This window comes from Phocoena sinus, chromosome 3 (genome assembly GCF_008692025.1).
Source record: "Phocoena sinus isolate mPhoSin1 chromosome 3, mPhoSin1.pri, whole genome shotgun sequence".
Classification (NCBI taxonomy): Eukaryota; Metazoa; Chordata; class Mammalia; order Artiodactyla; family Phocoenidae; genus Phocoena; species Phocoena sinus.
This window is the reverse complement of record NC_045765.1, coordinates 17816911-17829976: the sequence shown is the minus strand read 5'-3', so window position 1 is coordinate 17829976 and position 13066 is coordinate 17816911. Positions and strand designations below refer to the sequence as shown.

At 46.3% G+C, this 13066-nt stretch overlaps 1 protein-coding gene across 2 annotated transcripts in view; it reads left to right on the top strand.

Moving 5' to 3' along the window:
• Nucleotides 1–12450, top strand: part of RASGEF1C (RasGEF domain family member 1C) — a 32037-nt gene extending 19587 nt beyond the window's left edge. For both annotated transcript variants that reach the window (XM_032627565.1, XM_032627566.1), the window contains 4 exons: nucleotides 3149–3244; nucleotides 5255–5378; nucleotides 11857–11929; nucleotides 12426–12450. In XM_032627565.1, the coding sequence (XP_032483456.1) occupies nucleotides 3149–3244; nucleotides 5255–5378; nucleotides 11857–11929; nucleotides 12426–12450 (318 nt within the window). The remainder of the gene's footprint in view (nucleotides 1–3148; nucleotides 3245–5254; nucleotides 5379–11856; nucleotides 11930–12425) is intronic.
• The last annotated feature ends 616 nt before the right edge of the window (nucleotides 12451–13066 follow it).

The window sequence follows — 13066 nt, the reverse complement described above, 5'->3', positions numbered from 1 at the left end:
AGGCTGGAGGTTGGAAGGAAGAAAAGAGGGAGGGAGGGTGGGAGGGAAGGAAAGAGGGAGGAAATGAAGTAGGGAAGGAGGGAAAGAAGCTTGCAGATGCTCTCGCAGTCTCCCAGTGCCCCCAGCTGAAACTTTGAGGCCAGGAGGTCACTTTGTGTTTTCTTCCTGCCTATGGCTGGCTCCTGTCTGCCCCTCACTCTCCCCTAGTCTCTGTGACAAAGCACCCTCCACACAGGCTTCTCTGGGTGCCCTCCAGGTTGAGCTGGGTTCTGAGGGAAATGCTCAGGTCCAGAAAACAATGGCCCAGGTTTACAGTCATGTGGACAGACAGAAGTGGTGAAAAATTCTCACACATGGGAAATGCTGCCACCCAGAGGACCACTTCAATGGCCCTGCCACCAGGAAACCTGCACCAGGCCCATGAGGAGCCGTCTCTGTCCCCAGAGTCCCACAGCCCTTAATCCCCACCCCTGCCCATCTCAGTGGGTCTCCCCATTCCAACTCAATTCAGCCATCATGCACAAGAACTGGACCAGGGACTCAGCACCAGTGTGGGTGGTGGGAGATGGATTGAGACCACCCTCCCTCTTGGCACAGTGAGGAAGAAGATAGGACAGGGGCTCTGGAGCAGAGTCCTAGCCCTGCATCCACTACTTACTGTTGTGTGAGCTTCTATGAGTTACTTAACCTGTCTGAGTCTCAGCTTCCTCATCTGTGAGGTGGGGTCATAAAAGCCCTATTTCACAGGACAGTGATGAGGATGAAACATGATCTCATGTGTACATACCTCAGCACACTGAAGGACTCAGGCCCACCACCGATGCCCCGGTGACAAGGGCGTAAGTGGAGACACTCTTTGAGAGCACAGCAAGGGACTAAAGCCAGCGTGGGGGAAGCCAAGATGAGGCTTCCTTGTTTTGTAGGTTGTTCCCTTGACTGTCTCCCACTATACTGGGATCAGGAATGAATGTGTGTGACACACTCTCACTGTCCCCCAAGTCCTGGCACCTAGCATAGAGAAGACATGAGCAAATGTTTGTGGAAGTGACATAAATCTAGGGTGACCAGTTCATCCCAGTTTGCCTAGGATTGCCCCAGGTTTAGTATCACAAGTCCTGCATCCCAGGAAACCCCTCAGTTGTGGAAAAACCCTGCTAAACCTGGCTCTGGTCCTGGCCCTGGTGATCACTAGCTGGATGACCTGGTGCCAGGCCCTGCCACTCTATGGACCTTGGTTTCCCCATCTGCCCGACCCAGCTGAGCCATCCATGCTTCTATGCTGTGCCGAGTGGTCAGTGCCTAGGTCCTCACATCAAAGCCCTTGTCAGCTTGGTTGGGGAATGACCTAGGCAGTCCCTGAGCCAGAAGTGTCAGGGCCTGGTGCCCGGGCCTAAGGGTGATGGGCTGGAAGCCGGCACTAGCTGGCCTGGCCACATGTGCCCAGCTCTGGAGCCTAAGGGCAGAGCAGATGTGTTAGTTTCCTGGGCTGACATAACAAAGCACATAAACTAGGTAGCTTAGAACAGCAGAAATGTATTCTCTTACAGTTCTGGAGGCCAGAGGCCAAAATCAAGGTTGGAAGGGCCATGCTCCCTCCAAAGACTCTAGGGGAGGATTCTTCTTTGCCTCTTCCAGCTTCTGATGGCCATAGGCACTCCTTGGCTAGTGGCCGCATCATTCCCATCTCTGTCTCTGTTGTCACATGACTACCTTCCCAGTGTGTGTCCAAATTTCCCTCTTTATATAAAAATACCAGCCCACCTAATCCATGTGACCTCATCTCCATTTGATTCCATCCATGGCAAAGACCCTATCTCCAAATAAGTTCCCATTCATAGGCACTGGGGGGTTTAGGATATGAACATAACTTTTTTTTTCTTTCCATTTTTGGCTGCATTGGGTCTTCGTTGCTGCACACGGGCTTCCTCTAGTTGTGGCGAGTGGGGGCTACTCTTCGTTGTGGTGCGCGGGCTTCTCTTGTGGTGGAGCACGGGCTCTAGGCCTGTGGGCTTCAGTAGTTGTAGCAGTTGGCTTCAGTAGGCTTCAGCATTTGTGGCTTGCAGGCTCTAGAGCATAGGCTCAGTAGTTTTGGCACACGGGCTTAGTTGCTCCGTGTCATGTGGGATCTTCCCGGACCAGGGATCGAACCTGTGTCCCCTGCATTGGCAGGCGGATTCTTAACCACTGCACCACCAGGGAAGTCCTTGAACATAACTTTTTGAGGGACACAGTTTAACCCACACACAAGGTAGACCCAGCTGGTTCCCCAAGAGTAGTCTGAGCTGTCACCAGTTGGACTCCTTTCTCTAGGAGTTAGCAGGTATGGAACAAGGAGGGAGAAACAAGACATCTGACAGTGAAACACAGAGACCCCATCCTTCTCAGGCTGAGCACATAAGCCTGTCCCTTCAGGAACCAGAGTAGGGATGCTTTCAGCCTTGCCATAGTGCAGCAGCATCAGATCTTTAGCATCAAGAAAGACATAGAATGGCAAATTGTTAAATGTATATTTTTAAAAGAGGCCACAGAATCTCACAGCAGATAATTCACATTCCATTAGCATATTTTTTGATTCATAAAACCAAAACTTAAAAAAAATATTTTTCTATTTCAGTATATTTATTCTTTTCTAAAATTTTTATTTTATATTTAAGTGTGCTCGGCACACTCCATTCCTCCTGGGGCACATGAGTCAGGAGACCTAAGTCTGTGGACCCCTGGACTGTGGGGAGAAGCTCCCATTGGCCTTTCCCAACAGACGATGGGAGAAATGTTCAAAGGCCGCTGAAACTATGCATCTTTCACCCAGCCCCAACAGGAAGGGGAATGGCATTGTATACAGTAGGAGCTCAATCAGCACTGCACTGGGGTCTGGTGGGACCTGGAAAGAAATGGTCTGGCCCTAGTTTGTGCCTCCTTTCTTTGTGGTTTCCACATTGCTCCCCATGGTACGTACTACATAGCCTGTGGCCCATGAAGCCCTGAGGCTGGCCAGCCTTGCCCAGGTGGGAAGTCTCTCCCACCTTCTGCATCCTGGTGTTGTATCTGAGGTCCCTGGGGCAGGTGGCTGCTGGCAAGGCTGCCTCTCTCCTAGGCAGCCACTGTGGGGAGGCCAAGTGAGGGCTGATCTGCACCTTCTCCCTTCCAGATCGTCATCCCCTTCTTCAGCCTGCTCATCAAAGACATCTACTTCCTAAACGAAGGCTGTGCCAACCGCCTCCCCAATGGACACGTCAACTTTGAGGTAGGGTCCAGGGGCCTTGGAGGGCCTGCCACCTAAGCAGGCTGATAAAAGCTCCCAGAGCAGGAGTTCTGGCCCTGAATGGTTGGATTAAAGTAGGACTCCAAGGCAGAGTGCAGCAGTTTGCAGCCAACATCAGAGTGGGATTATTGGGGTCTCCCCACATCTCCCATAGGAAGAGACTGAGGCTCATGAAGGCATTGACCCCCACTCTGTGCAGGCCTCGTGTCTAGCACAGGTGAAGTAGCATCATTTTCAGTCCTTAAGGAGCCCCAGGCTAGTAAGAAAGACAGCCCTGCAGACCCACAGTGACAATTGACATGGTGCTGTGACAGGAGCTGCACAGGGGCACAGTTCACGGTCAGGAGAGGCCTTCCAAAGGAGGAGCCCTTAGCAACAGGAGGAAGTGTCAGGCAGAGTGGGAAGGAGACACTGCAGACACTCATCACTGTCAGCTCAAATGTTCCCTCTTCCAGGAAGTTCCCCTTGACCTCACAGGAGGAGAGAGGCCCCTTCTATAGCGGGCTATTATCCCTCAGTCACAGCACCCAAGTCCCCAAGCTCTTTAGAAGCAAGGCCAGGCTGATCCACTCCATGTCTCAACCCCACATACAAGCTTACCCAGCATGTACGTCTCGAAGTGGCTGGTGGGCTAGGCATGGGGAGGGGGAGGAATGGGGCCCAGGAGCCCCAAGGGCACAGGATGGTGACAGCAGATGGTCACTGAGTCAGACAGAGCATGCCATGAGCAGTGGTACCCCCCAATCCACAGGAAAGAAGTGGCTCTTCTCCTGCGAGAGGGCCAGCCCTACCCTACTGCTTGCCCCACTCAGCCTCCAGCTCCAAGGGACACCAGTCCTGGGCCAGCCCCTCACTCTGTCCAAGTCTCAGTCTCTCCTTCTGTGAAACAGGGCTGCCACCATGACCACACAGAGTGGCTAGGAGGAGTGGACATGCCACATGGCCCGCCAAAGGCTCTGCACGTGTCTCCTGCTGACAGGGCCCACAATGAATGCCTGGGCCCTTTGGCCTGGAGCTGCCTCTGCTGTGGGGCTTCACATGGACACCCCAGCAGACCTTCACATGCTGCCCACAGGTCTGATTACCCCTAGGGGCCGGCATAGCTGGAGGAAGCCCAGTCCAGCAGGATGCCTGGGCTCTGCATCCCAGGGGGCAGTCCAGGCTGGAGGCGACATGGAAGAGGCTGGGCTTGGGAGAGACTGCAGGGGCCAAGGGGGCCTGGGAGCTCACTCTCCAGTTGGTCCCAACGCACACTCTGTCTCTTGCCTTTCTTGAATTGGTCCTCAGAAGCAAGGCCTGGGTGGAAGGATGGGCGGGGGAGCAGTGAGGGGCAAGAAGACAGGTACTCATGTGGCCCCAGATCCTGGGGCATGGGCAGTGGGGACTGGGGGCAGACACCAAGGCTGATCAAAGAATGCCACAGAGTGGGGTTCTCACCCAGTCACAGCTTTGTATTTAAAATCCTGCTTTAAGTTAGCAGTTTTTAAAATCTTAAATAAATGTACTTAAATTTTACTCAATTAAAATTCTACTTAAATGAATTAAATTTTACTTAAATACATTTATTTAAATGTATTTGCCTCATTCTCTATGTAAACAAAGTTGCTGTAAGTAGGGATATATCTCTTGCCATTAGTTGAGATAACCACAAAAATAAACAGAATGAAACTAAAGTAATAGTCACCTCTAGCTAAATGCACTGCCTGCTGATGGCATAGCCCAAGGCTGCTCTCTCACCATGACAAGGGGGACAGGTGAACCCTAGGTGCTGGGCATAGCAAATTCTTCAGAGAGAATGAAGAGATGTGACAAACGTCCAGATTTCCTGATGGGTTATTCCATCATTTTTCTGCCCCGTGTCCCACCTTGCCCACCCTAGAGGCAGGCCTCACTGGGGATGATGAGAGACACTGGGCCAGGGCCGGCCCCACTGTCACAGGTGACCTCCAGGCACTCAGGGTGCATCATTTTGTGTCTCTGTGTCCCTGGCAGAAATTTCTGGAGCTGGCCAAGCAAGTAGGAGAGTTCATCACATGGAAACAAGTGGAGTGTCCCTTCGAGCAAGACCCCAGCATCACCCACTACCTGCACACTGCTCCCATCTTCAGCGAGGATGGTAAGGTGGCCCCATGGCCTCCCTGACCCCCAGCCACAGAACTCGCGGGTGATCTCTTGGTCACATCACCATTCAGGGCCCCTGCTCTGAGCAGGGATGCACCACGCCCATGTGTGCTAGGTCTGCAAGGAAGCAGGGAAGTCTGCATCCCCCAACTGAATAGTTGCTACCCCCAGAGCACAGGACAGGGCCTGAGGAGCTGCAGGTTGGGCCCCCAAGGCCAGGCTTCCCCCAGGCACAGTTTGGATGCCATTGGACATTGTAAATCTGAACGACGTCTGACCCTAATTTCCTCATCAGGAAAGTGGGCATGATGATAAAAACAGCCCTTCCAGGGCTCATGTAGGGGTGGCAAAGTACTAGGCTGACCATGGGTCTTTCCACAACTGGTGTGTGCATGCGCATGTTTGTGTGTGTGAGTGTGTACCTGTGTATGTGTGTGTGTTCATGTGTAATACACACCAGCATGAAACGAGGCATCCTTTCTCCAGAGCACTGTTGATGTCTGTCCCCTTAAATAGCCAGTATTTCCATCCGATCATTTGTCAGACACAACAGATATGCTTATGAATTTTCTAAATGAGCATACTCTTGGAGCTCCCTCCTCCAGAAGAGAAAGTGCTGGAGAAGCAAACAGTCATCTGGCTGAGTTGATGGGCCCTGTGGGGAGCAGAGTGGCCCCATGGTTAGCTGCTCTCTGGATGCAGGATGCCCTGGTACCAACCTGGGAGAACCCTGCTCAGCACACAGGAGGCCTGGCTCCTTGTCATGGCAGGCGTTTTACACAGGGACCCACACCCATGCCCAGGAAAACATTTTCTGCCAAAAATAAAAAATTAGGGGGAAGGACTTTTTAATGACTTGCTTCTGAATTGTTAATACTTTCAATTTTGCCATTTTATTTTTTATATTCTGGAGCCAGTAATTTGGGGGGGGTCTCATCCATATCTGGAGTCTCCCCTACCCCACGTACATGAGAAGCTCAGCAGCCTGATGGATAAACCAGCCTGGCTGCTCCCACCCCAGAAGCTGTGTTACCCTGGGCAGCTTTCTCACCCTCTCTAAGCCTCACCTACTGCATCTATAAAGGGTAGGTAATGAGGTAATGAGAGAAACTACTTCCCAGGGCCATGGTGAGAATTAATTGACATGACACAAGCAAAGCCCACAGGACTGCACTCAATCAATACTAGTTGTATTAGTTTCTTACTGGTGCTGTGGCAAATCACCACAAATTTAGTGCCTCAGAACAACATAAATTTAGCCTCTTATGATTACAGAAGTTAGCAAGTCTGAAATCAGTTCCACTGGGCTAAAATAGAGGTGTTGGCAGAGCTGGTTATTTCTGGAGGCTCTGGTGGGAGAATCCATTTCTTGGCCTTTTATGACTTCTAATGGCTGCCTGAATTCCTTGGCTTGTAGCCCCTTCTTCCATCTTCAAAGTACATTACTCCAGCCTCTGCTTCCATCATCATGTTGCCTTCTGGAGTCGTCTCCCCCTTTCTCTCTTATAAGGACACCTGTGATTGCATTTAGGGCCCACCCAGATAATCTCCTCATCTCCAGATCCTTAACTAAATCACATCTGTGAAGTCCCAAAAGGGCATATTCAGGGGATTAGGACCTAAATATCTCTGGGACCCATTATTCAACGTACTACACTAGTTATTATAATGACTGTTGTCATTACCCAGTGGAACTTGGGCAATAAAATTTGTCAAAGGCACATTAGGAGAGAGGTGGGGAGAGTCTAGAGGCAGGAAGGGCAGAGGTGGGGTGGGGGCATTTCATTCACTCTTTCAGTCAACAATACTTCTAGAGAGTCTGCTGTGTGCCAGTCAGACAGACAGCTATGAATTTGCAAATAAAATCCTGGCCCTTCTGGAATACCCTTAGAGAGAAGCACCTTCCCTTTTGACCTTCTCTTCTTCCTATCCTTCCCTCTACCTCCCCAAAAGAGCTGAGAAATTCAAGAGAAGGGACCTAAGATGTATTGGGCCCCAAATGGGATGGTAAAAGCCTCTGACAAAAGCCTGGCCCTGCCCTCAGCTCCATCAGACCTCCCCTGACAGGGCATGCTGGCAATCCAGTCAGTCTCAGGCTCCCTGAAACAAGTGAAAATACAGAAAATCTCAGCAGAGAAACAGGAGATATAAGGAAGAACCAAGTGGAAATTTTAGAACTGAAAAGTGCAATAACTAAAATAATAACTGAACGGATATGTTCAACAGCATAATGGAGAAGACAGAGGAAAGAATCAGTAAGCTGGAAGATAAAACAATAGAAATTTTACAATCTGAACAACAGAGAAAAATATAGACTATACCAGAGCCCCAGGGACCAGTGGGACTATAACAAAAGATCTAACACTCATGTCATCAGAGTCTGGGAAGGAGAGGACAAATTGGGTATGGTTGAAGAGTACTTAAAGAAGTAATGCCTGGAAATTTCCCAAATGTGGAAAAGACATAAACCTACAGATTCAAGGAGCTGAGTGAATCCCAAACAGGATAAACCCAAAGAAAACCATACCAAGACTCATCATAGTCAAACTTCTGGCAACTAAAGAAAAAGAAACAAATCTTGAAAGCACTGAGAGAGAAATGATACTTTACCTATAGGAGAAAAACAATTCAAATGACATCAGGTTCCCCATCAGAAACCATAGCCAGAGGCAGTGGCACATTTTTCAAGTGCTGAAAGAAAACAACTGCCAACCCATAATTCTATATCCAGTGAAAATATCCTTTAGGAATTTACTGTAGATAAGTCAAAATGGAATTCTAAAAACTGTTCAGGTAACCCACAGAAAGAGAAGAAAAACAAAACACAGAACAAATAGAAAATAATAAATAAATAGGCAGACTTAAGCTCTAACATATCAATACTTATATTGAATGTAAGTGGTCCAAATACAACAAGTAAAAGACGGAGGCTGGCAGAATAAATTAAAAATGTGACCCAACTATATGCTGCCTACATGAAACTCATTTCAAATATAATGATGTAGACAGGTTAAAAAGTAAAAGGATGGGGACACATTAATCAAAAGAAAGCAGAAATGGCAATAATAATATCAGATAAAGTATACTTCAGAGGAAAGAAAATTTCCAGAGGCAGAGAGGGACATTATGTAATGACAAAATTGTCAGTCTCCCAAGAAGATATAGCAATCCTAAATGTGTATCTACCAAACAACAGAGTTGCAATATTTATGAAGCAAACCCCAATAGAACTGAAAGGAGAAATAAATAGATCCACAATTATAGTTTGGAGATTTCAACACCCTCTCTTAACAATTAATATAACAACTAGACAGAAAATCAGCAAAGACATAGCAGAACTCACCAATACCATCAAACAATAGGATCTAATAGACATTTATAGAACATTCCATACAACTACAGCAGAATACACATTTTTTTCATTTGCCCACGAACATATACCAAGATAGACCATATCCTAAGTGCAACAAATTAAAGTAATTGAAATCATACAGCATGTGTTCACAGCATGTGATCACAGTGGAATCAAGCTAGAAATCAATAACATAAGATAACTGGAAAATGTCCAAACACTTATAATCTAAACAACACAATTCTAAATAATCCATGAGTTAAGAAGTCTCAAGGAAATTTTTTTTTTAATTGAACTAAATGAAAATGCTATCAAAATTTGCAGGGTGCAGCTAAAGCAGGGATGAGAGGGAATTTTACAGCATGTAATGCATACATTAGAAAAAAAAGGAAACACCTCAAATCAATCATCTAAGTTCCCACCCCCAGAACCTAGAAAAAGAGGAGCAAAATAAACCAAAAGTCAGCAGAAGGAAGGAAATAAGAGCACAAGAGAGCAGAAATCAATGAAACAGAAAACAGAACAATTTTTAAAAGTTAATTGAAGAGCTGGTTCTTTGAAAAGCACAATAAAATTTCCATCCTCTAGCAAAGAACTTCTTGACAAAGAAAAAGAGAGAGAAGACAGAAACTGCCAGTATCAGAAATGAAACAGGGTATCACTACAGACTCTGCCAACATCAAAAGACTTGGAAGAAAATACTATGAACAACTCTATGCATGTAAATTTAACAATTTAGATGAAATGGACCAATTCTTCAAAAAACACAAACTGCCACAACTCAACATAAAATAGATAATTTGAATAGCCCTATAGCTAATAGGGAAATTGAATTTTTCATTTAAAAACATGCCAAAATGAAATGTCTGAGCCCAGATAGTTACACTAGAGAATTCTACCAAATATTTAATGAAGTAACACCAACTCTGCACAATCTCCTTCAGAAAAAAGAAGAGGAGGGAACTTCCCAGTTTATTTTATGATATCATTATCATGATATCAAAACTGGACAAAGACAGTACAGATAATACACTCTACCCAGATAATCCCTCATGAATATAGATGCAAAAAATCCTTAAGAAAATATTAACAAGTATAATATTAGCAAGTATAATTCAGCAAAATATAAAGATAATCATATATCATGACCGAGTGGCCTTACTCCAGAAACGCAAGGCTATTCAATATTTGAAAATCAGCCAATATAATCCACCATATTAACAGGCCAAAGAACAAAAAAAAAACTAGATTGTGTCAATCAGTGGAGAAAACGCATTTGACAAATTTCAACACCCGTGCATGGTAAAAACTCTCAGAAAAATAAGAATAGAAGGGAATTTACCAACTTGATAAATTGCATCTACAAAAACCCTTCAGCTAACATCGTATTTAATGGTGAAAGATGGAATGCTTTCCCACTAAGATTGGTAACAACTCAAGGATGTCTACTCTCACAACTCTTATTCAACATTGGTGGAAGACCTAGTCAGTGCAATAAGGCAAGAAAAGGAATAAAAGACATACATATCAGAAAGGAATTAACACTGCCCCTATTTGCAGAAGATGTAAAAAATCCCAAGCGATCCATAAAAACTCCTAGAACAAAATGAGTTCAGCAAGCATCACAGAATACAAAATAAACAAGCAAAAATCATTTTATTTCCATGTACTCACAATGAATGAGTTCACTGAAATTAAATATACAATATCATTTACAATCAATCAAAAAAGAAATGCTTAGGTATAAATCTAACACAACATGTATAGAATTTGTATGCTAAAAACTACACAATGCTGATGAAAGAAATCAAAGAAGATCTAAATAAATGGAGAGACATGAATTCATAAATTGGAAGACTCCAACATAGCAAAGATATCAGTTCTCCTTTCCAAATTTCAGGACAGATTTAATGCAATTCCAGGAAGATTTTTTATAGATACAGACAAGATTATTCTAAAGTTTATATGAAAATGCAAAGGAACTAAAATAGCTGAAACAATTTTGAAAAAGAAGAATGAAACAGGAGGAATCACTCTACCCAATATTAAGGGCAATATAGCTTGAATACCTACAGTATTCAAGACAGTGTGGTGCTTGCAGGACAGACACATAGATCAATGTAACAGAATAGAGGACCCATAAAGAGACCCACAGTGATTCTTGACAAAGATGCAAAAGCAATTCAGTGGAGGAAAGATAGTCTTTGCAACAAATGGTGCAGGTGCATTTGGACATCCATAGGGCAAAAAATGAACTTCAACCTAAGTCTCACACTTTATGCAAAAATTAAATCAAAATGGATCACAGGCTTGAATGTAAAATGTAAAACTATAAAACTTTTAGAAAAAAAAAAAGCAAGAGAAAATCTTCAGGATGTAGAACCAGACAAAGAGTTTCTTATAAAACTAAGTATGCAACTACTATGTGACTCAGCAATTACACTCTTGGGCATATATTTATTCCAGAGAAATGAATTTACAAGTTTGCACAAAAACTCATACACCAATGTTTACAGAAGCTTAATTTGTCACAGCCAAACACTGGAAACCATACAGATGTCCTTCAGTGGGTGAATGGTTAAACAAAGTATGGTATGGAATACTATTCAGCAACAAAATGGAATGAACCACACTGATACACACTACAGCATGGATGAATCTCTAGAGAATTACAGTGTGAAAAGAGTCAATCCCAAAAGGTTACATACTGTGTGATTCCATTTATATCACATTCTTGAAATGACAAAATATAGACACAGGGAACAGATTAGTAGTGGCCAGGGGTTAAGAGAGGTGTGGGGATGGGAGGGAAGTGTGTGTGGCTATAAAAGGGTAGCATGAGGGATCCTTGTGGTGATGGAATGTTCTATATCTTGACTGTGTCGGTGCCAAAATCCTGGTGATGATCCTGTCCTATAGTCTAGCAAGTGGTTACCATTGGGGGAAACTGGGTAAAAGATACACGGATCTCCCTGTATTATTTCTTACAATTGCTTGTGAATCTACAGTTACCTCCCAACAACAATTTAATTTAAAAACAAAAAGCAGGTGAGACTCTGGGTGTAGAAGAGGTTATTGTCATGGCTCATAAATGCATAATATCACTTCATTTTCTGACTAGGTCTTTATTTGGCTTCTTATGAAAGTGAGAGTCCAGAGAACCAAACAGAAAAAGAGAGGTGGAAATCTCTAAGGTGAGTCTCTGTGCCAAGACAAGTGTGGGAGGCAGGTGGAGGGAGCAGGTGGGGCGCTTGGGGCCGAGACAGAGTGGAGGGGCTTCATCTACACTCGGTTGTCAGCCTCCTGGGAGCCCCTCCGTGGGGAGGGGGCAGGTCAGACCAGGGTCTTAGAGGTGGAGGAGGAACTTAAGCCTGGGGTAGGGAGAAGAGGCTGGAACCACGATCCCCCACGACTGGAGGCTGCCCCGTGGGCAGTTGAGATGTGTGCCCCAGGGCCTGGAACCCCAGTCCATGCTCTTATGCCAGAAAGTGAGACACACACCACCTCCTGCTTGTTCGGCCTGTTAACACAGCCGAGCGGAGGTTGGAAATGATGTGCAGCGGCGGGCTCTAAGGACTGAGCCAAGAGGATTGCACGTGCCCCTGTGGGGTGGGGGGCTGGACGGGAGTATAACCACGGGCCGGGCCAGCAGGCTCTCACCACCCTCGCTCGGCATGTTTAAATCTGCAGGTCTTCTATTCTGGGGAAGACGTGAAAAGCACTGAGCTGGAGGAGGAGGAGAGGGGGGAGGAGGAGAGGAAGCCAGCAGAAGCCTTCTGCCGCCCTGCCCGAGCCAGCCCAGTGGGAGGAGGAGGCATTGGTGCCTCGCTGCTTTGCAAACTGTGACCCTGTGGCCTGGTGCCCATCACAGTGACCACACAGCACAGGAGATCTTTCTCCACCTTTTGTGGAACCTCAGCCCTGGAAGGGCCCAGAGCCTCCAAACACAGGGGTGGCACGTGCCTCAGGGGCCCTACCTTCAGGACAGTGATGCTCACATTGTTGGTCAGTCTGTCCTCAGCGATGACCCAAGGGTTTGGGTGACTGCAGTGTTGCTCTCAGTGGGTGACTCGTGCCATGGAGACAGACACCCGGTCCATCTCCAGATGGCCTGGGAGCCTCTGTATCTCCAGCAAACATCACCATGACGTGAGAAGGACCAGAGCCCACCAGTGGCCTCTGCCATTCTACTGATGGACCTGACCCTGCCCCTTGAGATGGGCTGGTTTCTGCAGCCCCATACACCCCCTTTCTGTATCCTGCTGGTATCGGGATAGCTTTCTGGTGACCACTATAATGCTGGTCAGCAGGACAAATTTGAGTCACAGACT